The sequence below is a fragment of the Pan paniscus genome, chromosome 7 (assembly GCF_029289425.2).
Source record: "Pan paniscus chromosome 7, NHGRI_mPanPan1-v2.0_pri, whole genome shotgun sequence".
NCBI classification, from domain to species: Eukaryota; Metazoa; Chordata; class Mammalia; order Primates; family Hominidae; genus Pan; species Pan paniscus.
The window spans coordinates 57,536,615-57,561,525 of record NC_073256.2 but is presented as its reverse complement, the minus strand read 5'-3'; the positions used below and the strand labels follow the sequence as shown (position 1 = coordinate 57,561,525).

Genomic DNA, 24,911 nt, shown 5'->3' with positions numbered 1-24,911 from the left:
CCTTATACTGCAAAAATGTGGTCAGCTGATTTTGTATGAACGTTCCCCGAGAGAAACAAGAGTTGACTCACTGCACACTACTACAAAAGCCTCTTAACCGGTGTCCCAGCCTCTAGTCTCTCCCTCCTAGATTCTATCCTCCAACGTGTTGCCCGTTTTCTTAACAGAAAATGAGATTAGATCGCACCCCTACTTAAAACCTCCACTGCCCAAAGAACTTCCTACGGGGTGAAGTCCAAATCCCTTAGTTCAGCATAGAAGACTCTTCCCAACTGGTAACAACCCACCTTAGTTTGATCTTCCATCCCTCCCTTTTATAGTCTGCATGAAGACATATTGACATTTTTATCATTTCCTAAAAAGTCATGTTCTTTCATACGCCCCCCGCCCCACCATACTCTTGCAAAAACTTTCCTCTGCTTAGAATGTATCTACTATCCTACTTGAAAAATCACCGATGTAGCCCAGTTCAAATATTATTTTCTCTAAAAATCTTCCCCAACATCTCTCAGATGCGCTTAGTATATTTGGTCACCTTCTGCCCCTCTACAATCAACTGTGTGGTGTTTATAGGAGTTCCATAAACGGTGGCTAAACTTTGAAGGGGCATACACATGCCGAAGTGAGGAGCTGGCCAAAACCACAGTTAAAGACCATGAGGATATTCCATTCACCTAATGCAGGTCGGTAATGACTGACAATTTATATTAACATTTAAAAATACAGTCTTGTTTACATTTACAAACAAAAAAAATCACAGATTAATAAAACTCCGGATGTATAATCGTCTTCACCTTAAACATCGGTGAGTGTTAACCATCTAGAATACCACCGGAAAAGTAGTTTTAACCAGAAGAAATTTGGCAACTTCCCATTCAAAACATTTTCAGAGTTTCAACATTTCCACAACGGGGCAAATTTACTTAATTTCAAATGAAGCAGCCAAAGATAAGAAAAACAAGTAATTAGTTTCCTGAAGGTCAACAGTCCTGCGTTGAAATCTTCTATCATCACCTTTGAATAACTTTCAATCAATGATTTAGTAAAAACTCCCATTCTCCATCATCCTCTGTCGCTGATAGAGAAAATACAGCCATGCAAACAATTATATCATACAAAATCCAAAATAAACAACCTGTTTCCAGAAAGACGCCAGCGTGCTGACAATTTGCTTCCACTATGTTTGGGCATCTCCAATACAAGTATCTTACGTGGTCAAGGGCAGTTTCACAATTCAAAAACGATTTCACACAAATGATTTAATTCCTACAATAATCCTGTGAGTTCAAAAGAGCAGGGATTATCTGTCCGGATTTAACACAGTACGAACCCAATAAAAACACAGATTTTTTAAGAATGGTTTGGCTATAGAAAGGTAGCACATCGTTTACAAAATATTCTTACTACAAAAATGACCCAAGAGAAATGAGCGTCCTCCCACCCACCTTTATTCCACCATTAAATTTAGCAGTGTTGACCCAAGGATACCATGAACGTCAAAATTTCAAATTATAACCTGCAGCAAAAGTTTCATCTCTCAGTCTCTTTCCAAGCGACATTAACTCCACGAGCGAGAGCCAGCTCCCTCCCTGCAGGCTTTTGGAGGACTGAACGCCCGCGGGCGCGCCCAGCCTGCAGGGCTCCGGCCCGCCGAGGTCAGCGCCTGCCCCAGAGCGGGTTTCGGGGCGTCTGGGGGACCCGGCTTCGCGCGAGGCGGCGAGGGATGGGGGGACGCTGGGAACGGCTCCATCGAACAGGACACGGAGGAAGCGGTGCCGGGCAGAGGACCCGGGCCAAGAAGGGCTTGGGGCGCCAAACCCCGCGCCTCGGGTGCGACCCCGGTCCGCACACACCTGGAGCGGCCGCGCCCCCCGACCCCGGGTCCGATCCCCAGGCCAGGCCCCTCCACTCCCAGGCACCACAGGTTCACTCCGAGCGCCCCGTCCCTAGGAAGCAGCCGTCCCAACCGACCCGGGGGGCGGACACCCACCTGGCCGCGCCGCACCGAGGACTGGGCCCACCAGGCCAAGCAACAGCAACCACCGGACGCGAAGGGTCCCCGAGGGAAAGCGCGCGCCAGACCCCATCTCGGCCGATTCCGCAGGTTCCTCTCAGCACTCGGTCGCCTCCACCTCCGCCTCTTCCATCATTTTCCAACCCTGCCGGGGCCCCAAGTCTGGCCGGGAAGCGCGCGCGCCCGGGGACGAGCACGCGCGCGGCACTGACGCAACTGAGCCCTCGGTCCGAGCTCGCTCCCGACATCGCCTAGCTGCGCTGACGTAGGGAAAAATCCAGTCCCCGGCGCGAGAATAGGATTTCTAAACCGGCGGTGGCAACCAGCACTAGTCGGCCCGCCAGTCATATCCGCCCCGCCCCGTCGGCTGCCGGGCACGCCCACCTAGGGGGGGTCGACGGATCCGATTGGAGAACGCATTCGGCGCAAAAGAAGGAGGAGCATGAGACCCAGAAGAGGAATCGAGAAGCAGAAGCGGAGGGCGGAGTAGCCCCGCCCGTCTGCTCGACCTTTTCTGGTTGGTTGGCGGAGGTGCGCGGAGCGTCGAGCTGCGCGTCCATTGGCTGTTTGGCGGGGCTACGCGGGCGGGGCTACGCGGAAAGGCCTGACCACGCAGTTCTTGGGTCTGTGCTGCTGGCCTGGGGTTGTGGTTGAGGCTGGGTCTCCGCTCCTGTGCCCGGGAAGATGGTGCTAGGTGGTTGCCCGGTTAGTTACTTACTTCTGTGCGGCCAGGCGGCTTTGCTGCTGGGGAATTTACTTCTGCTGCATTGTGTGTCTCGGAGCCACTCGCAAAATGCGACCGCTGAGCCTGAGCTCACATCCGCTGGCGCCGCCCAGCCGGAGGGCCCCGGGGGTGCTGCGAGCTGGGAATATGGCGACCCCCACTCTCCGGTCATCCTCTGCTCTTACCTGTAAGCTACCAGTGGTCGAGGCGGGTGGACGTGGAGGGTGTGCCAGGAATATATGGGTGTTAAGGGAAGGCAGGGTTGGGGGGACGCTGCATTTTTTCAGACCCTGCCCCTCTGAGGTCGTTCCGGAGGCAAATATCATGAACCAGGTTTCTCACAGCCCGTGCAGAGAAAACTCCTGTGTGTCAGTGACAGAGCCTTTGAGATCCCCAAAGAGGAAAACTGGGTAGGAGTAACATCATATAGCCTCTGGAAGAAGGGCGTAAGGTTGTGCTTTCTTTGCCCTGCGCCCTTTAGCCCAAGGAGAGTATTAGTCGGTCGATTCGGTGCCAGTACTGAGTAAGGCATAAATGGAGTAAATGACTTGTCTCTGCCTACAAGGCATCTTTTAAAAAAGCAATCAATATTCTTACCGTTGCAGAATCACGCCATTTTTTAACATCTCTTTTTGATCAAACAAGAAAAGGCATTTGGGAAATGCAAAGAGGACTGAGAATACTTTGGCTTAAATTTTGCCCCCAGAATCTTGTTGTTTGCCTACTGAAGAGATGAAACCATGGCAGAAGTAGAATCCTTATAGAAACAGGACCAGAAACACCTCCCTTCTCCAACAAAAGGTTCATTTTGGTCGCTGTCCGTTTGACCTGCTGTGCTTCAGTTTAATTGGCTTGGAAAGGGGTCCGCAGGGTGAAACTGAACCCCAGAAAACTTGAAGAAGAAATGTCTTTTGCCTGTTTTGATTACGTGCATGCAAACAGCGATTTGCAAAGACCGTATGATGATGATCATGATCTTACTGGTGAATTACAGACCTGATGAATTTATAGAATGTGAAGACCCAGTGGATCATGTTGGAAATGCAACTGCATCCCAGGAACTTGGTTATGGTTGTCTCAAGGTGAGTTTTTGTTTTGTCGTAAGAGCAAACCTTTCGATAACGAAATAGGAATGTCTGAATGCTATTACATAAAAGTATAAGAGGTACAAAGTTTTTTGAGGAATTTCCTCAGAAAGACCGTTACTGGAAATTTCCAGTATGGCCAGGGTCAGTGACTGAACAAGATATTTGGTTTCCTTATGAAGGAGCAATCTCTGTGCCAAAACCACCCAGGTGCAAAGACCAACCTGTCTTTGGTTCCTTTGGCCACTGACAGATTTTGAAACTAAAATGTCACCCCTGACTCTCCTTCAAGGCATGAACCTTTCCTGAAAGAGCAAAAGGAAGTCTGTGCACTTTGCAACACTGGTGATGGATTGGGCAGTATCTTTGTTACACATGCATTTGGGGCAGAGCTTTTTTTGCCAATGACATTTCTTTTCTCCAGGCAAACAGGTTCCACCATGTCCATAGGAGACAGAAAGAGTCTACCAGTATATGTCTTTGTAGGACATTAAAGCGTTCCAGCGGAAGCCATTGGTTAACAGTGGCTTCTTGGAATGGAAAAAAGCTATTAAGGTTTATTAGTAATATCCCTAAAGCTGAGTGTACAGTTCCTAATCAATCTCTCAAAATAACCAATGAAGTTCATGTATCTCCTCCCCACCATGGACTCGCCATCCTATTATGCCACATAATGCAAGTCAAGATTTGGTCAGGTGTTAAGAGAATGATGGGAAGGCATTTTTTGTACTAAATCAGACACAGAGGAATAAACCTGACAGTAATAAGACTAAAAGGGCAACTCTTACTGAAATCATGTATAGATAAATATTTAAGACAATGAAATTTTACTCTGTTGATAATTATTGATTAAAGTTTGAGTTAATATTGTATAGAGATCACTTTTGCCCATTTTAATTAAAAATTGAGTTTATCCTGTAAGCATTCTTATTTCCCAGTCCCTTCCCTTTGAGGAACTCGTCAATGAAAATAGTAATAAGCACTGATATAAGGTACCAGTAAAAAATGAATATCTGTGATTTCTTGGCTAGAATTCAGTTAAGCAATGGTAAGAGGCCCAGTTCTGAAATTTTTGGCTGGAATTTAAACTTAACAGGTGTCCCACAGATATCAGGTAATACACATTTATGACCTAAAAAAAGTCCTGAGTCAGATAATATCCTGAGTTCTTTCCTAATTCTATTCATTTTTAATAGATATAAAAGAGACCTCTAATAGGCAGTGACTTTTTAAATACCCACTCCCAAATGCTCAGTTATATGCTCTTTTTCCTATAAATATGTATAAGCTTATACATATAAATATGTATAAGCATATACATATGCTTATAAGTAAAGATAAGTAAAGCATTGTGTTCATCTCTTCTAAATGGCCTTTAATGACACTGAGTGTGTTTGGGGTTTTTTTTTTACTATATTATTGAAGAAGCCAGTCATGAAGAAGAAAGCAGGAGTTTATTTAAGACAGTGTACCTTTAAGATGGACTCAGAAGTGTGTCACTAAATTCCTTGCCCTTGAGCACAGCTGTACCTCAACCTTGTTGGAATAATTGTAGTCCTGAGGCAGCTTTTATTCTTTTATTAGTGAATATAAAGATAGATGTTTGTGTCACTTGCTCTGGTGAGTTGGTTTTGGTCTTGGTTGTTATTCCACAGTTCGGCGGTCAGGCCTACAGCGACGTGGAACACACTTCAGTCCAGTGCCATGCCTTAGATGGAATTGAGTGTGCCAGTCCTAGGACCTTTCTACGAGAAAATAAACCTTGTATAAAGTAAGTGTTACTTTGATTGGAGTAGTTGGTACTTGGTTGGAGGTAGAGCCATTTTCCTTGTCTTTTTATTTATTTATTTTTTGTTTTAAGAGACAGGGTCTCACTCTGTTACCCAGGCTGGAGTGCAGTGGTGCAATCATGGCTTATCGCAGCCTGGACCTCCTGAGCTGAAGCAATCCTCCTGCCTCAGCCTCCCGAGTATCTGGGACAACAGGCACATGCCACTGTGTTCAGCTCATTGTTATTTTTTGATATGACTTTTTTTAAGCACCAAAGAGGGTCTATGGCTACCATTGTGCATAATTCATTGACAGAAGCAATATGTTTATAGTAGAGAGGACTCTAGACTTAAGCCCGGAAGGTGAAGTTCTAACTGTCTCTTTCTCTAACTTGCTAAGTGCCTGTGGGCACTCAGTTTATCCCTCATCTACAGAATTTTGGGCCAGATGATCTAGCCCCAAAATTCCTACAATAGATATAAATCTTGTGCAAATTGCCCTAGTATTTCAGGAATAAAGGTTTTATTATAAAAAGTGTAGGCTCCACACTCTGAAAATCAGTTTATCATTAAGGTAAAGGAAGGCACAGAATTGCCTTGTACAGTTTGCTAATGGAAACAGTCTATGACTATGATTAGTAATATTAGAGTAACTGCAGCTGTGTCAGCACAGTGGATAAGGGCAGAGCCTCATGAAGAAGTCCTCGCTTTTCGCTGCTCAGAACAACAGGAAAGAGTGTATGGAGTTCAAGTGTTCATTTAAGGACAGTGCTTCCTTAGAGAACTACACGCAGGAAGCCAGCTGAGTCTCAGGAAAAGAGCCTCTACAGAGGAGGATGGGAGCCCAGACTCCTACTCCTACCATGGTGCCTGTTGTGCAAATGTGCTTGATGACTTCTTGTCCAATCCAACTCTGCAAAAGTCGGTTTGTTCTTAGAGATGCTCCATATCTTAGCAAGTATTCTGTTGAGACCCTCTACCAACTAGAGATTCTTAGAGGAGAGTAAAGTAAAGGTGAAGAGGGTGTATTATAAAAAAATGCGTATTTTTTTTTTTTGGAGGTGGGGTCTTGTTCCGTTGCCCAGGCTGGAGTGTAATGGCACAAACAGACAAACAGGGCTCACTGCAGCCTCGACCTCCTGGGCTCAAGCGATCCTCCTACCTCAGCTTCCCAAGTAACTAGGACTACAGGTGTGCTCCACCACACCTGGCCTTTTTTTTTTTTTTTTTTTTTTTGGTAGAAACAGGGTCTTGCTATGTTGCCTAGGTTGGCCTGGAGCACCTGGGCTCAAGTGGTCCTCCCATCTTGGCCTCCCAAAGTGCCGGGATTATAGGCATCAGCCACCACCATGGTCAAAAAGTTTTTTAAATTATTGTACATTATGATGTTTGACATCTTAAAAACCTTTCTGGCTGTGAAGAGACTGCTCTTCCTGAAGCTAGTCATTTCTTAGAGATAGCAAAGGGCCCAACCAGCAGCATGCCTTTGATATGCAAACTAGTCTAGAGACATATCTTCTGTTTCTGGCCTGTACACCCCAGGAAATAATATTCCTCTGCCTTAGTCTTCTCAGGTCCAAGTGCCAGGCAACCAGGGACCACTCCTATAACTTAGAGCCTGCTGAGGTTATTCAAACTAGCCAATTCTAAACTATTCGCCCTGCCCTGTCTTGCCTTTCCTGCAGAAACCCCAATGAAGATAGTGGCCAAAAACCTTCCCCTCCCTTCTATCTTCCAACCACGCTGGTATCTTTGCCAGGTAGCCTTGTATAACATGATGTGCCTCCTGTCTCTGGGACCTATGAGTATAATAAACTTTGGTTTTTCCTGATCCTCTCACCTCACTGATCATATCATAAAAGAAAACAAAATGGAGGGTAAAAGGCCACAGAGAGTCCACTGCACCGTCTCATCACTTATGTTAAATTCACTAATCCTTAAGGGTTTAAATTTTCGTGCAGTAAAACATCTTCCTTTTCATTCCTTTCACCTAGGTATACCGGACACTACTTCATAACCACTTTACTCTACTCCTTCTTCCTGGGATGTTTTGGTGTGGATCGATTCTGTTTGGGACACACTGGCACTGCAGTAGGGAAGCTGTTGACGCTTGGAGGACTTGGGATTTGGTGGTTTGTTGACCTTATTTTGCTAATTACTGGAGGGCTGATGCCAAGTGATGGCAGCAACTGGTGCACTGTTTACTAAAAAGAGCTGCCATCATGGCCCAGGGAGGCAGGTGAAAGCTCTGTCTTCTGAATTCATCTCTACAGGCTCAAAACTCCTCTTTGATATCAGACCTGATGTTATTTTCCTTCTTTTGGAGGGCATTTGTTTGGTTAAGAAGGCTTCTTTGGACTTTGGAATTTCAACCCAGATTTTACCTTGCAGACGGAATGACAAGCAAAAAGTGTTGTGGGGAATCAAATTTGTTCCTTTCCTCCTGCACAAAACATAAAGGATAGTGGCGAGTTTACAAGCTGTGGATGGGTTTCCATAGTCTTCCTTTCTGTACATTGCTATATCTTCAGTCCTTTGGAGCAAGTGGACCTAACAAGTTGAGCAAAATGAATATTTGGATCCATGTTCCTCTTGTGACCCTGAGTCTTCATGCAAGGAGATCTGAAGCTGAACAATGAAAATCTTCAGCAGAAGTAGAAATGGCCGTGGATTGTAATACACACTGAAATTCTGACTTTCTGAATTTAAATGTAGAATAAATTTTGCCAACTTGGAGTACTGTATGAGTATTTTCAGTAGGGGGAATAAACTCAAAATTATATTTGTTTTGCAGAAACCTAGTCATTTGAAATGAGCCATCCTATTAAGCCCTCTTGTGTCTCCATTATGTTCCAGAGGCAGTATATGCAGTGCAATAATTTTTTCATTCCACTTATGTTTTGAAAGCCAGCGGCATCAGATGTGTGAGTTGAGCTATTCCTCCTTGCAGAATTGTCCAATCTAAAAATCAGCGTTTACCAGCCCATGCTAATAAAATTAAGATTTCATACAAGTTTCTGTAAAACTATTCTTCATGATTAGCTCTCCCTGTGGGCTGCAGCAGTCAGAAAGAGATACAGCCACACTTCTGCATTCCCAAATCACCAGGAATAAAAGGAAATGTTCCAGATTGTAAGTGGTTTTAAAAACTCAGTTCTCATCCTTTGCAATCTAAGTTGAAAGAACTATTAAATATAAAATCAAAGGTGGGCAATGTGGCCAAGTCAGTGGAAAAGGCTTTACTCAGAATAACTTACAAATTCTAGAAACAAGGTAGAACTCATTCAGTTTACCTAATAATAATTGAATTTAAGACCAAATATCACAGTTGAAATAACTTCCCTGGATACATTCTATCATTTTGTAGCTTTCCTAAGAATTTCTTGCTTTATCATTCCTGATTAATCACTGTTTTTACATTATTAAAGGTGGCAATTTTCTGTAAAAAATTTAAAACAGATGATCCTATTCTGTCTTGAAAGTTCTGTACCACACTGACCTTAAACTTGCTTATAACATAACAATTGGTAACTTTTAATTCATAATCTTTATACCCTAAGATAGTATTTATTAAATTTTTATGGGTCATGAAGAAACTAGACCCTCTCCCCAGAAAAATCTACATACACAGAATTTACATAGAACTTAAAGGGGTTCATCTACACAATTTATGCATGAAATAAAATTGTACTGGTACCCTATAAATTTATACAAATAAAAGAGTTTAAGGGAGTTCAAGGATGCCATATGTATATTTAAAAAAAATTTCTAAGGGAAGTCTAAAAAACATAAATTATAATATTACCCAAAATAAGATGCTACTTTTCACCTAACCAAGTCCTGCCTCATTTCACACTTTTTTTAACCTCCTAAGTATATTCATAACCCTACCAAAAGTTGTTTTCTTTAAAAAATAAGAAACTTTAGGGCCAGCGCAATGGTGCAAGCCTGTAATCCCTGCACTTTGGGAGGCCGAGGCAGGTGAATCCTTTAAGGTCAGGAGTTCCAGACCAGCCTGGCCAACATGGTGAGACACACTCCCCCACCCCACCCCCCAGTCTCTAGTAAAAATGCAAAAATTAGCCGGGCGTGGTGGCGTGCACCTGTAATCCCAGCTACTCGGGAGGCTGAGGTAAGAGAATCACTTGAACTGAGGAGGCAGAGATTGCAGTGAGCCGAGATCCTGCCACTGCACTTCAGCCTGGGCAACAGAGTGAGACTCTGACCAAAAAAGAAATTTTGCAGCTCCAAGGCTTGAAGTCATTTATGTTGCCAGGGGTAAGAGCTTGGTTGAAGGGCTAAAAGACTAGAAACTACTGAAGATGCCCTTCTTACTGTCAGTAAAGCTGCTGGAGACAAAAGTTGTTCTCGCTGCTAGAGTGGTAATTTGAGAATCATCAGTATTCCTATGTGACAATCCAAAATTACTGGTTTTCATTTGACTTGTAAATGACACCCATCATCCATCTGCCCACAAACCTGGCCAAATGTGATACAACCTGAAAACCTGATGGACTAAAGGAGTACTATTTAACAATTGATTGCCTTTGCACTTTATTCAGGTTGTTTCTTAAATTTTGGTAGATCCATTTGTATATGTGTGTGTTATATCTAGTTTATGGCTATAGAGAAGGTTTAAAATACTACAGTGTCCTTCTCTCAAGGTTAAATTAGAAACTGCCTGCCTTTTAGTTGTTTCTTGCCTTTAATAAAATGTTATCAGTTCCCCCAGATTTCCTGGCACTGTGTTCTTCTTCCACTTGACATAGTCAGGCATCTTAGCAACAGTATAGTACCCCAACCTAATGATCCCTGAATGTGTATATGTGTTTCAAACTCCATTTTTCTTATTTTTTAATTGTAATCTCACAACATTACCATTTTTCTTTTTATTTTTATTTTTAAGTTCTGAGGTACATATGCAGGATGTGCAGGTTTGTTTCATAGGTAAATGTGTGCCATGATGGTTTGCTGCACCTATCAACCCATCACCTGGGTGTTAAGCCCAGCATGCATTAGCTATTTTTGCTAATGCTCTCCCTCCCTCTACCCTACCCACTGCCAGGCACCAGTATGTGTTGTTCCCCTCCCTATGTTCATGTGTTCTCATTGTTCAGCTCCTACTTATAAGTGAGAACATGCAGTATTTGGTTTTCTGTTCCTGCGTTAGTTTGCTGAGGATAATGGTTTCCAGCTCCATCCATGTCCCTGCAGAGGACTGTTGCTTTTTATGGCTGCATAGTATTCCATGGTGTATATGTACCACATTTGCTTTATCCAGTCTGTCATTGATGGGCATTTGGGTTGATAACCATCCATTTTTCTTCGTAAGAAAAAGATCCAAAAACTTCTTGCCATGTTTGGCACATCTCCAAACCACGTGATATAACTGGTTTTTTTTTTTTTTTTTTTTAGATAATCCCACTTTAAAACAAGATATTTAATTGATTGTTTCAGGTATGACTGTCAGGAGCAAATTATCTTTTCCCCGAAGAACAGCCATGGAAAGGGAATCACTGTCAAGAGCTTTAACCACATCAGTTGTAGTAGTAATAGGTTTCCCATTTATGTTGACAATTACATCGTGATCTCTCAATCCAGAGCTGAGAGAGGGAGAAAAAAAAGAGGATCATGAAACTATAAGAAGAATTTTACTTATCCCCATCTATAATTTAATATCTCTGTCTTAATGGCACTATTTTGCTGGCATTAAGCATACAAACGAGAAAATAGCCTCAATCCTTCCAAATCATAAAGCTATTCTAAAATATGCTGCAAAAAAGTCACCTAGAGGACAACTGTCTTATTTACCTTTATAAAATTAATTTCCTATCAGAATCATGTGAGAAGTTTACTCCTCCCATTTTGGGGAGTTGGTTTGGAAGGGGGAGTTTAGCTTTTAATTTCTATCAATCCCTGACCTCTGTGAACTTCAAACATGCTCCCAGCCTCAGCAGCCAAAGTGAAAAGCCCAAGCAATATGTTTTCTCCCAGACACTTAAACTCGGCTCAGTTTGATTCTGGCAGCCCACTCACTTGCCCGTCTTCCCCACCCCACCCCACCCCCCCACCCCAGCTTATGGAGCTGGGAAGGATGCTGAGCTGCATCCCCAACCTTCTGAGTCTAAATATTTCCAGCTCTGGCTCTAGGCTCCTTTTCTCCAAAGTTGTGACTTTATTGCCTTCAACATAATTGCTTCACATAGAGTATATATTCTAGAAGCAAAAACCAGCTCCAAATACAAAACACTACAATACAGCAATAGCCATGCCAGTGATTTGGTGAAAATAGGCTGAAAAAGGAACAGCAAATGACTCCAGGAGACACCACTTGATAGAAATGGGAAGCTCAAGGAAGAATGATAATGTGGTTTGATCATCAAGATATGTGGAGTTTAAAAAGAAGAAGCTTAACGCAAGAGGATATGAAGAGACGCTTAAGTATAAAACTAAAATCAAGAAATAACCTTAGAACAAAGACAGTTTAGGAGGATGACTTAGGACCAGTGAGTACAAAGAAAGAACTTATAGAGAACTTAATTCATACTAGTCCTGTGAGTCAGAAAAGAGAAAAAGAAACCTGCAAATTATTACTAATAACCTATGCACCAAATATGAGGAACTATGGCTCAGACAGGACAAATGACCTTTTTCTGTGTCATGCAACTTGTGAGAGGGATTTCATCCTGGGTCTTTCAGACTTGGGAACCCATCTTCTTGCCACTAAATCACTCTGCCTGTCAGAAACAGAAAAGCAGCCACCAAAGCAGGATAATAGAAGGGTTCAGCCAGGGCCCACATCCCTGCTCTCTGCTCTCTGATTTACTGCGCTCTACAAGTTAATGAACCTCTTTGTACCACAGCTGCTTCCTCTATAAAATAATACCTATATCATAAAATGTTGGGAGCACAAACAGGTGTATAAAACACTTCAAATAGGCCAGGAGCAGTGGTTCACACCTGTAATCCCAGCACTTTGGGAGCCACAGGCGTGTGGATCACCTGAGGTCAGGAGTTCGAGACCAGCCTGCCCAACATAGTGAAACCTCGTCTCTATTAAAAGTACAATAATTAGCTAGGTATGTAATCCCAGCTACTTGGGAGACTGAGGCAGAAGAATCGCTTGAACCCAGGAGGCGGAGGTTGCAGTGAGCTGAGATCATGCCATTGCACTCCAGCTGGGGCAACAAGAGCGAAACTCAGTCTCAAAAAAATAATAATAATAAAAATAAAACACTTCAAATAGTGCCTGAGATATAGTAAAAGTTTTGTAAGTGCCAGATAATGGTGTAATTATCATTATTATTAGGTATAAGTCAGTGAAAGCCAGAAAGAATAGATTTGTTTGAGACAGGTTCTCACTCTCTTATCCAGGCTGGAATACAGTGGTGCAGTCATGGCTCACTGCAGCCTCAAACTCCTGGGCTCACATGATCCTCCTGCCTCAGCCTCCCTACAGGCACCTGCCACCACACCCAGCTGATTTTGTTTATTTTATTTATTTATCTTTAGAAACTATGTTGCTCAGGCTGGTCTCAAACTCCTGGTTTCAAATGATCCTCCCACATCATGGCATGAGCCACCATGCCCAGTCCTGATTTCTGTTTATCAGCAACTTCCAGCACTAATTTTCACATTTTAACATACACATGAATCACCTGGGGATCTTGTTAAACACACAGATTCCGATTCAGTGGATCAAAGGTGGGACCTGGGATTCTGCCTTTCCAACAAGCCCCAGCTGAGCTAATGACGCTGGTCTACAGACCACATTCTTTGAGTAGCAAGGACTTAGCCGAAAGAAATAGCTTTGGTCTTGAACCAGAACTTAAAAATAAGGAAATGGGGGAAGAGTGGAGCAGAGCAGGAATGAGAAAAGTCCAGAGAAACCAGGGACAAGCCAAATTTAGTAACATGAGACCTATGACTGCTGTGCTGAACAGTGCCCTCTGATTTCACTAGGGGGAAAGCCCCAGTGAAAGTGGTGCCATAATCTAAACAGATTACTGAGCTCTTGAAAAATAAAAACAATAAGAAAGGGATAATAAAGAAGTACAGACCGCGGGCGGTGGCTCACGCCTGTAATCCCAGCACTTTGGGAGCCCGAGGCAGGCGGATCACAAGGTCAAGAGATGGATACCATCCTGGCCAACATGGTGAAAACCCATCTCTACTAAAAATACAAAAATTAGCTGGGCGTGGTGGCGCACGCCTGTAGTGCCAGCTCCTCGGGAGGCTGAGGCAGGAGAATCACTTGAACCCAGGAGGCAGAGGTTGCAGTGAGCCCAGATCGCACCACTGCACTCCAGCCTGGTGACAGAGCAAGACCCCATCTCAAAAAAAAAAAAAAAAAGAAGTACAACAGAAAAGCCCAGGAGAATGATATTTGTAGGACAAGCCACCTCTCTCAGTACTTAGTATTAAATGTTTTGAAACAACACTGAAATCAGCTGGAGAACCTTCTTTTGGAAGCTATCCTAGCCTTTGCTTTATTACACAGGTCTTAGCGCTGGCCTCTGATATTGTCATTCAGAGTTCAAAGAAAAATGTAGGTTTTGTGAGGTTTTGGTGTAGTTTTTTTTGCTTGTTTGTTTGTTTGAGACAGGGTCTCACTCTGTTGCACAGGCTGGAGTGCAGTGGCATGAGCACAGCTCATTACAGCCCAGACTCAGGTGAACCTCCCATCTCGACCTCCCCAAGTAACTGGGACCACAGGTGCAAACCACCACACCTGGCTAATTTTTGTTTTTTGTTTTTTGTTTTTTTAAATGGGGTCTCGCTTTCTTGCCCAGGCTGGAGTACAGGGGCGTGATCCCAGCTCACTGCAACCTCTGCTGCCCAGGTTCAAGCGATTCTCTGACCTCAGCCTCCCAAGTAGCTGGGATTACAGGCATGCGACACCACACCCAGCTAATTTTTAAATTTTTTAAGTAGGGATGGTGTTTCACCAAGTTTGCCAGGCTGGTCTCAAAATCCTGACCTCAAGTGATCTGCCCACTTTGGCCTCCCAAAGTACTGGGATTACAGGCGTGAGTCACGGCACCTGGCCTAATTTTTATTTTTTGTAGAGACAGGGTTTCACCGTGTTCCCCAGGCTGGTCTCGAACTCTCAGGCTCAAGCAATCCTCCCACCTCAGCCTCCCAAAGTGCTAGGATTACAGGGCTGAGCCAACATGCCCAGCCGAAAAATGTGTTTTAAAATACCTAAAATATGGCCAGGCGCGGTGGCTCATGCCTGTAATCCCAGTACTGTGGGAGGCCGAGGTGGGTGAATCACTTGAGGTCAGAAGTTCGAGACCAGCCTGGCCAACATGGTGAAACCCTGTCTCTACTAAAAATACAACAATAACCAAGCGTGGTGGCGGGTGCCTGTAATCCCAGCTACTCGGGAGGCTGAGGCAGGAGAATCGCTTGAACCTGAGAGGTGGAGGTTGCAGTGAGCCGAGATTGCACCACTGCACTGCAGCCTGGGCAACAAGAGTGAGACTCCATCTCAAAAGAAAAAAAAACTATTAATGAATAATTAATAGTTACTAATACCTAATAGTTGTTAATCACTTAATAGTTATTAAGTAATAACTATTAATATTGAAAGGGTAGATTTGGGAATTCCTAGCCAAATTAATTTAAACTTATGCTATTAACTCATAACATGAGCTCTTCTTAGACTATAGAGAACCACCTCCCTCCCAAAATACAAAAAAAGCCTTTATAAGTACCCAAGTCTGAATCAGCACTGTCCTGTAGACAATAATGCAAGCCACATACATAATTTTAAATTTTCTTATAGCCACATTTTTAAAAATTTTTAAATAGATGAATTTAATTTAATAATATCTTATTTAATACAATATATCCAAATATTATTTAACGTGATATTTTTAAAATAGTTATTTTATACTCTGTTTCCTATGTCTTTGAAATCCACTTGAAATAACACACACCCCCAATATACTACTATATAATGATAATATTTTTTTTTGAGGTGGAGTCTTGCTCTGTCGCCCAGACTGGAGTACAGTGGCGTGATCTCAGCTCACTGCAACCTCTGCCTCCCATGTTCAAGCGATTCTCCTGCCTCAGCCTCCCAAGTAACTGCAATTACAGGCGCACCCACTAATTTTTGTATTTTTAGTAGAGACGGGGTTTCAGTATGTTGGCCATGCTGGTCTCAAACTCCTGACCTCAGGTGATCCACCCACCCTGGCCTTCCAAAGTGCTGGGATTACAGGCATGAGCCACTGCGCCTGGCCTGGGTTTTTTAATTTAAATTAAACTTACTTTAATTCAAAATTCAGTTCCTCAGTCACACTGGCCACATTTCATGTGCTCAGTACATACTACATGTAAGTAGTGGCCACTGTATTGGACAGATCAAGTCTGGATCCCCCATGCATTTTACCATGGCACACATTTAGAAAAAGCAAAGGTAGATGACAAAGGCCTTCACTTCTCTTACCTTTGAGCAGCTGTTCCTTCAACCACTTTACATACATAAACCCCAGAACTCACATCGGGGAAATCTGGATAATGCATTTTCAATTCTTCACTAAGGCTAAGAGAAGTGAGAAGATTAGGAAACAATGAATTAGTCTCCTGAGCCCTGGTAAAAGCCTGAGATTCTTAGTAGGTACTCTGTTCTGCTCAAGGTTCACAAGGGCCAAGGAAGATTCCATCAAGCTAATCACAGTCATTCTCCTCTCAGTTCGGGCTGAGCCTCTATCCCAAAGCCTAGAACCACTGGACATTATAAAATACAGCCACAATGAAATAAACTATGTATAGTTAGTGCTGATGCAGGCAGAGGCAGATACATACCCTGAGACAGATAGGGCCTATGGTCACAAGAGTACCTGGCTGTGGTCCAAGTGGCTCAGCTTTTCTGTTAAGACTGTGCAGCTATGGTTTTTGCCTCTGAAAAACAACCCAGACATATTCAAACACATGCTTACGGCACAGTGAGGGACAGCATTTGCAGACCCAGATATTTCTTATTTGAAAACGCCTTTCCTGGAAAGGAAAGTTATGATGTGTTACAACAAAACCTCTTTCCTGTTAGCGCAGCTTAAAAGACACCCATGTCCCAGGATCTCTTTGCCATCACAGCTGTCCTTTCAGGTTACCTGGATGAAACACAGGCTTCAGAGAACCTTTGTCATTAGCACTTACACTCCTCCCACCCACCTCCCACCTCCAGCCCCTGGGTTTCATTTCCACATTAGCTCAATCCAAATACTTCTGGGTACAACTCATGCTTGGTTTGTGCCTAGTCCCCCAATATTGCTGCTCAAATCACCATTATAGGAGCTGAGTACAAATGAGTGACCCAGTAGTCTACAGGATTCAAATGGCTGTCTCCGGGCCAGGCGTGGTGGTTCATGCCTGTAATCCCAGCACTTTGGGAGGCCGAGGCAAGCAGATCACTGAAGGTCAGGAGTTCAAGACCAGCCTGGCCAACATAGTGAAACCCCGTCTCTACTGAAAATACGAAAATTAGCTGGGCGTGGCAGTGGGTGCCTGTAGTCCCAGCTACTCGGAAGGCTGAGGCAGGAGAATCGCTTGAACCCAGGAGGCAGAGGTTGCAGTAAACCAAGATCACGCCACTGCACTCCAACCTGGATGACGAGCAAAATTCTGTCTCAAAAACAAAAACAAAAAAATTGCTGTCACCACAAAAGATTGAGTGTTCCTGAAAAGCACAAGACGAAACCAAAAAAAAAAAAAAAATCCCAACTTGCTTTACCTTTCATCTGGTGCTCATGGTATTCTGCCAAGAACTGCCTAACTCGATCTGAAGGAATTGCAAAGGAGATTCCATCAGTCACCCTCAATGAATTGACGCCAATCACATCACCATCCTGGCAAGGGAGGGGACATCATTCAGTCATGAAGTTTTGCAAACTGATGAGTGCAAGACCAGAACAAGCAGAAGAAGGAGTGAAGCTAGTTACTTAGGGTCAGAAAACAGGGCCGAGAGGAACTTTGTACTTCAAAAGAGAGCAACGGATGTTCCTTTATAGGGCAAACAGTGTGATGGGACAGCAAAGGGTAACTGCACATGCGCAGAAGTTACCTTCTTTTCATGGCCAAAGGATCAAGGATGCTGAGGACTTTTTAAAATCTTGAGCTCATGGTTGGGCAGAGTGGCTCACGCCTGTAATCCCAGCACTTTGGGAGGCCGAGGCGGGCACATCACGAGGTCAGGAGATCGAGACCATCCTGGCTAACATGGTGAAACCCCGTCTCTACTAAAAATATAAAAAATTAGCCGGGCCTGGTGGCGGGTGCCTGTAGTCCCAGCTACTCGGGAGGCTGAGGCAGGAGAATGGCGTGAACCCGGGAGGTGGAGCTTGCAGTGAGCCGAGATCGCGCCACTGCACTCCGGCCTGGGCGACCTAGCGAGACTCCGTCTCAAAAAAAAACAAAAAAAAACAAAAAAACTTAAGCTCATTTTTTTCCTTTAGTAAGTTACATTGACTTTAAAAGTGAGCCACAGTTTGTATTTTGACAAAGGTAGAAGGACAAGGAGCATTTACCTTTTTATTATTTAAAAGTAAAAATAAACATGGAAAAGGTAAAAAGCTGTGGGATTGTCAGTAACACTGCACTGAGAATTAGCAAAATTGACCTTAGGGAACAAAGCTCTGCTAAGCTAAAGGTATGAGGTAGAAAATATTTTCCTCTTTATGTACCTCATCTTCCTTTAGCCTTTTAGGTAATGGGAAAGGATAAAAAAGAGATTTCTTTTTTTTTTCTTTTCTTTTTGAGACGGAGTCTCACTGTGTTGCCCAGGCTGGAGTGCATTGGTGCAACCTTGGCTCATTGCAACCTCTGCCTCCCAGGTTCAAGCGATTCTCCTGCCTCAGCCTCCCAAGTAGCTGGGATTACAGGCGCATGCCACCATGCCCAGTTAATTTTTTTTTTTTTTTTTTTTTTGTATGTTAGGTAGAGATGGGGTTTCACCATGTTGGCCAGGCTGGTTTTGAACTCCTGACCTCAGGTGATCCACCCACCTCAGACTCCCAAAGTGCTGGGATTACAGGAGTGAGCCACCGTACCCAGCCAGAAAAGAGATTTCTGATTGTGTTAAACTACAGATTGTAATTCAGTAGGTCGGGGGTATGGCCTGAAATTCTGCATTTCATCCCTGCTCTAGTAAACTCATTGTCTAATGGCGAAGGCAGGAACAAAACAAAGAAAAATGACATGCAATGCTATGAGTAAAAAAAAAAAAAACAATCATTTTGCATAAAATTCATTCTAAAAGCAAATGTAATATTTAAACAGGAACCAAAAGCAATCAGTGCAAAGGGACTCAGAAAGGATGATCACATGCTATGTGTCAAACAGCATTGCACTCTCTTAGGTTTTCACATGTATTTGGGCAACTAGAAACCCTGACATTTCCACTAGAGACACGGAATACAATTTAAGAATACATGACATGGCAATGTATTTGAGAGGCCAAGGCAGGCAGCTCACTTGAAGTCAGGAGTGCTGGTTGTGGCTTTTCTCTCATCTATAAGCAGGTCAAGAGGTCAAGACTAAAAACCTGGACAGATGACATTATGTAATTAGCATTTTTAAATGAGAGATAGTTCTTCATATGCAGCATCAAGGGGTCTTCAAGGACCTACATTTCATAGCAAAGCTGGTCATTTGGCATAAACCTGGGTTTAATATCCAGGGCTTTTGGCACAGCATGGTGGCTCATGCCTGTAATCCTAACACTTTGGGAGGCCAAGGCAGGAGGATCACTTGAACTCAGGAGTTTGAGACCAGCCTGGGCAACATAGTGAGACATCGTCTCTATTAAATAAATAAATAAATAAATAAATAAATAAATAAATAAATAAAATCCAGGGCTTTGGGTAACTAGCCAATGAAAACAGAAAGCACGGGGAAGAGAGAAATTTCAAAGGAAGCCAGAGCTAGAACCCTAGTGTTCTCAGTGGGATGAGATCACACACCAGGATAACAATCTTGAATTTTTTCTAACTATTGACTTAAGGTCCAAGAACAGAAAAGCACCATTCCACAGCTCTCTACACAAGAGTGGCACCCAAGTCTGCATCATGGAATATGTAAAGTCCTTTTTTGTTTTTGTTTTTGTAGATATGGTGTCTTGCTGTCTTGCCCAGGCTAGTCTCAAACTCCTGGCCCCAAGCAGTCATCCCAAATGTGCTGGGATTACAGGCATGAGCCACCAGCCCTGGCCTGGAATTAATAAAGTCTTTGAAAGTTAAGAAGAAACATGAAGCAACAAGGAAAGTGATCACTTACCAAGTTCACCAGAGGACCACCAGAATTCCCATACTAAAAGCAGAATTTGAAAAAGACATCAGTGAAGCTAATGAATACATTCCCCCTTGTCCTTTACACATAGCTCCCAAAACAGTTTACCAAAAGCAGCCCACCAAGCTCCTATTCCCCCCAGGCCGGCAAAATTGTGCCCCTATCATCACCAATACCAAAGTCAGTGTAGGTAAAGAACTATAGCAGTGGGACCACCACCTTCATTTTTTTTTTTTTTTTTTTGAGATGGAGTCTTACTCTGTTGCCCAGGCTGGAATGCAATGGCGCAATCTCGACTCACTGCAACCTCTGCCTCCCGGTTCAAGTGATTCTCCTGCCTCAGCCTGCTGAGTAGCTGGGATTACAGGCACCCGCCACCATGCCCAGCTAATTTTTGTATTTTTAGTAGAGACAGGGTTTCATCATGTTGGCCAGACTGGTCTCGAATGCCTGACCTCATGATCCACCCCCCTCGGCCTCCCAAAGTGCTGGGATTACAGGCATGAGCCACCGTGCCTGGCCAAGGGACCACCACCTTCTTACAGGAGGGGTGACCTCTACAACAGACCACCCAATAGCATGGATGCCAGCGATCACAGCGAACGGGACAGACTCTAACAAAGTGGCATTCCATTCCTCCCACAGTGATTCAACCAAACCTGGACATCCCCAAAGTTCACTCTGACATATTCTTCTCACTGAACTGCCAATATTGTGTGATCTGAGGAAAGGCCTCCTAAGTCAGCAATCCCCAAACTTTTTGGCACAGGGACCGGCTTTGTGGAAGACAATGTTTCCACAGACGGAGGGGTGGTTTGGGATGAAACTGCTCCACCTCAGATCATCAGGCATGAGTTAGATTCTATAAGGAACATGCAATCCAGATCCCTTGCATGCGCAGTTCACAATAGGGTTTGCACTCCTATGAGAATCTAATGCCGCCACTGATCTGACAGGAGGTGGAACTCGGGCAGTCATTCTCACTCGCCCATGGCTCACAGCCTGCTGTGCGGCCCAGTTCCTAACAGGCCATGGACCTGTAGTGGTCCACAGCCCACGGGTTGGGCACCTCTGTCCTAAGTGACTTACATTAATTGTGGCATCAATCTGGACGTAGTCCATATCTGAATCCTTCATCCCCAGTTCTTTGCCCCCTCGCTGTTTGGTGCTGACAATTCCTGCAGTAGCTGTGTTCTGCAGAGAAAATGGGCTGCCCAAAGCCACGACAAACTCTCCAGCCCGAAGGTCAGATGATCTTCCCAGCATCAGTACAGGAAGTTCAGCCTGCACATGCCCAAAGAGGGATGAGGAGGACAGAAAGGGTAAAGAACAAATCACGATCAGAATTGACCAAAGTGTGTGTCTAACACATATATGACGCTGTCTCTATCACCTTGGCCCTTACCACCTGAGAAGCACCCACTCACACAGCTTCTATGATTGCCTTCTACTTCTTCCTCAAAGTCCAACTACCATGAAGCTCTTGAGTGTTAAGATGACTAGGATCATTTCTAAGATCTAAAACAATTACTTTGTAGAAATTACTATTAGTAAACAGCCAGTGAAGTCACTGATGAACATAAACTGACATTAGGAATTTACACAGCACCATTCCAGCTCAAAGCTTAACAGTCAAAGTGAATAAGCCACAAACAGAAAGGAGATCACCCAGGGTGACACTTCTCACACTGTAATGTGCATGCAAATCACCTAGGGATGTTATGTTAATGCAGATTCTGAGTCAGCACATCTATCTGGGTAAAGGCTGAGACTCTGAACTTCTAAAAAGCTCTCAGACACCATGTCAATATATGTGATGTGCAGACTACCAGTACTATGTGTAGTAAGGACTTCAAAGTATTCCTTAGCAACTTTGAGTCCATTGCAGTAATTTCTGATATCCTAAGACAAGTAGAGAAATACTTTTCCCTGAAGCAGCATTTGTTGAAGAAGGAGTTGAAGGAGGAAAAAAAAAAAAAAAAGACTGCTTGATAGTTAATAGAAACAGTTAGAGGCCAAGCGCAGTGGCTCACACCTGTAATCCCAGCACTTTGGGAGGCCGAAGCGGGCGGATCACTTGAGGTCAGGAGTTCGAGACCAGCCTGGCCAACATGGTAAAACCCAGTCTCTACTAAAAGTACAAAAATTAGCCAGGCGTGGTGGCAGGCACCTGTAATCCCAGGTACTCAGGAAGCTGAGGCAGGAGAATCACTTGAACCCAGGAGGCAGAGGTTGCAGTGAGCTGAGATTGAGCCACTGTACTCCAGCCTGGGTGACAGAGGGAGACTGTTTCAAGAAAGAAATGGTTAGGGATATACAGAAAGGCGTTGAAGCAAATAAATAAAAGAGGGAGTAAAGAACAGAAAGAAACCAGAGAAAAGCATATATTCAACAGAAAAGATGCGGTGTGAGAGTGTAGTGGGGCAGAAAATATCAGCAAATAGATAAAAATCCCCAAATATGTAGACTCTGACTCAGCCCTGAAATACTCACATTTGATTCAATCTTAATCACCGCAAGATCCAATTTAAGGTCAATATCCTTGACAACAGCTTCATAACGGGCCCCATTCTGGAGCACCACCTCAATCCACTGCTGGTTCCTGACAACATGGGCATTGGTAATAATGAGCCCGTCCTCAGACACTATGAACCCAGAGCCACTGTACACAGGAACAAGCCTGCTGCCGTGAAGTAACCTGTCTCCACAAGACAATAGTGTAAACAGAGGGCAAGAAAGTTAGGGGATACAGCCATATAATCTGAGTCATGGGAACCTCACTCTTATTAAACATACCTCCATCGTAGTTTTCTTTTCTTTTCTTTTTTCTTTTTTGAGACAGAATCTCGCTCTGTTGCCCAAGCTGGAGTGCAGTGGCGCAATCTCGGCTCACTGCAACCACCTCCCAGGTTCAAGCAATTCTCCTGCCTCAGCCTCCCAAGTAGCTGGGATAACAGGCATGCACCACCACGCCTGGCTAATTTTTGTATTTTTAGTGGAGATGGGGTTTCACCATGTTGGCCAGGCTGCTCTCGAACGCCTGACCTCAGGTGATCCACCCGCCTCGGCCTCCCAAAGTGCTGGGATTACAGGCATGAGCCACCGTACCCAGCCTTCCTTCAGTTTTCTCAGACATTTCACTTTTCCCTGGCTATGCGTAAATTTTCTCCATGTATCAATGGACTTGGCAGGTACAGGGCCCCAGCCATCTCTTGTGAGCATGGTTGAGAGTGGGGTCCAGCTCTCCTTTTCCAGGGACACTGCTTCTTCAGAGCTGGTTAGTGTAGCAGCCCATGGGTTCTCTGCTGCGAAAAGACTGAACCCAATCCTAATACTAGAGGCAAAAGTCAGCCTCTTACCACAGTATCAAGGACCCAGGCAGGAGAGAATCAAAGGGCTCTGATTCTGGCTTAGTTTCCACCACCAACTGGCCTCGTAACATAGTAACATAGGACAAATTAACCCTGCTCTCTGGGTCTGGATTTCCTTGTATCCAAAGTGGGGGCTGAGCAAGATCACAACCAAAATGCCTACTAAGCTGGATGTGGTGGCTACACCCGTAATCCCAGCACGTCGGAAGGCTAAGGTGGCAGATCGTTTGGGCCCAGGAGTTCGAGACCAGCCTGAGCAATATAACAAGACCTCGTCTCTACAAAAAAATACAAATATTAGATGGGTATGGTGGCACCTGCCTATAGTCCCAGTTACTCCAGAGGCTGGGTTGGGAGGATTACTTGAGCCCAGCAGATGGAGCTGCAGTGAGCCGTGATCTGTCACTGCATTTCAGCCCTGGCGACAGAGCAAGACCTTGTCTCAAAAAAAGAAAAGAAATTGCCTACTAGCTCTTACATCTGACCTTAAATTTTGTCTGTGGCAGGAGGGGGAAAAAGCACCAGCCACCTAAGTGGGCAGGGGGAGCTGGGATTTAGAAGTCAGCATCCTTGTGCCTCTGCTCTTTGGTTAAATGACCTTGAACAGGTTATTCAACCTCTTTACGTCTCAGTTTCCTCACTGGTTTTTTAGGATTAAATGACGCTTGCGAAGGGTCTGGAGCAGGTAGGCACGCAGAAACCATTAGCTGGGACAGTGGAGGTCTTCCTCCTCCTCCTTTACCTGCCCCACAGCTGCACGTGAACCACCGATGGCGCCACCTTCTCCACCACCGCGGCGATGAAGTTGTAATTCCTCCTGAGCGGGCCTGCGCTTCTGGTCCCTATGAAGAAATACTGGCTCAAGAGTACGCCACGAGGGAACCAGACCTGCTATCCTAGTTGGAAAAATGTTAAAGGCAAGACAGTGTTCAAAAGGTGCATGGGGAGGGAGAAACCACGTAGCAGCCGGTAAAGAGCCCCTGTTAAGGAGGAAAGGAAATCAGGAACACAGAGGTGTCGAATCCAGGAGGCAAATGACGCAGGAGGACCAGGCGCGAACTGTGCGGTCTCAGTGAGGTCTTGTTCCTTTACGCTCCTCCAGAGTTAGAAAGTGTCCCGAGGGCGCGCGCCCCCGCGGCTCACCTGTATCCCCGCAGTTCCCCCACTGCACAGGCACGGCCGGGACCTTGCCCAGGCGGCGCGCGGCGCGGTTTTCGGCCCGGAGCGCGCACATGCTGGGGTAGGTGCGCCTGTCGCTGCCGCACACGGCCCCTCCCAGCGTCGGGCAACCGCAGGTGCTGGGGAACCCGGGGCGCAGCGGCTGGAGGCACTGCAGCCCCGGGGCGCACGGTTGGCCCTGCGCCCCGCCGCAGACTTCACGCTCGGCCGCGGGGCAGACGCGGCAACAGCGGCACAGGTCGAACACCGGCGTGGTCCCCAGCGCGCAGGTGGGCAGCGCGGGGCAGCGCGTGGGCTGGCAGACCGCGGGGCAGGAGGGCTGGGTATGTAGCTTTTCAGCCCCGACCCAGAGGACGGGCACCAGGAGCAGCAGCAGCCCCGGCAGGAGGCATCGTCCCAGCCCCGCGGGCCGCAGCTGAGGTCTAATCATCCTGTTCCTTCCTCGCTTCCACTCTTCAGTGACTTTACTCTGGA

The 24,911-nt window shown here is 44.9% G+C and overlaps 3 protein-coding genes across 3 annotated transcripts in view; 1 reads left to right on the top strand and 2 right to left on the bottom strand.

The window, feature by feature from the left end:
• Positions 1-2,378, bottom strand: part of ADAM9 (ADAM metallopeptidase domain 9) — a 108,314-nt gene extending 105,936 nt beyond the window's left edge. The window contains exon 1 of the mRNA XM_003830708.7: positions 1,991-2,378. Coding sequence (XP_003830756.1) covers positions 1,991-2,087 — 97 coding nt within the window. The 5' untranslated portion in view covers positions 2,088-2,378. The remainder of the gene's footprint in view (positions 1-1,990) is intronic.
• A 213-nt stretch (positions 2,379-2,591) lies between these two features.
• Positions 2,592-10,325, top strand: TM2D2 (TM2 domain containing 2). Its single transcript, XM_003830714.5, has 4 exons — positions 2,592-2,925; positions 3,733-3,820; positions 5,479-5,594; positions 7,587-10,325. The coding sequence occupies exons 1-4, from the start codon at positions 2,699-2,701 to the stop codon at positions 7,798-7,800; spliced, it is 645 nt and encodes a 214-aa protein (XP_003830762.1). The 5' UTR covers positions 2,592-2,698; the 3' UTR covers positions 7,801-10,325.
• Positions 10,326-10,469: 144 nt separating this feature from the next.
• On the bottom strand, positions 10,470-24,903 carry HTRA4 (HtrA serine peptidase 4). Its single transcript, XM_003830711.5, has 9 exons — positions 24,402-24,903; positions 24,001-24,100; positions 22,381-22,585; positions 20,977-21,171; positions 19,876-19,908; positions 17,336-17,450; positions 16,545-16,602; positions 16,052-16,147; positions 10,470-11,195 (listed from the first exon to the last, which is right to left on the bottom strand). Exons 1-9 carry the CDS (start codon positions 24,865-24,867, stop codon positions 11,033-11,035), a joined length of 1,431 nt encoding a protein of 476 aa, XP_003830759.1. The 5' UTR covers positions 24,868-24,903; the 3' UTR covers positions 10,470-11,032.
• Positions 24,904-24,911: the final 8 nt, after the last annotated feature.

Bases quoted from the DNA above. Each gene is read 5' to 3' on its own strand.
- TM2D2 (XM_003830714.5), top strand. From the start codon at position 2,699: ATGGTGCTAGGTGGTTGCCCGGTTAGTTACTTACTTCTGTGCGGCCAG. The intron at 3,821-5,478 runs GTGAGTTTTTGT...GTTATTCCACAG, and splicing joins TTGGTTATGGTTGTCTCAAG to TTCGGCGGTCAGGCCTACAG. The intron at 5,595-7,586 runs GTAAGTGTTACT...CCTTTCACCTAG, and splicing joins GAAAATAAACCTTGTATAAA to GTATACCGGACACTACTTCA.
- HTRA4 (XM_003830711.5), bottom strand. From the start codon at position 24,867: ATGATTAGACCTCAGCTGCGGCCCGCGGGGCTGGGACGATGCCTCCTG. The intron at 24,101-24,401 runs GTGAGCCGCGGG...ATTTCTTCATAG, and splicing joins GGGGAACTGCGGGGATACAG to GGACCAGAAGCGCAGGCCCG. The intron at 16,603-17,335 runs GTAAAGCAAGTT...TTTCCTTTCCAG, and splicing joins CCATGAGCACCAGATGAAAG to GAAAGGCGTTTTCAAATAAG.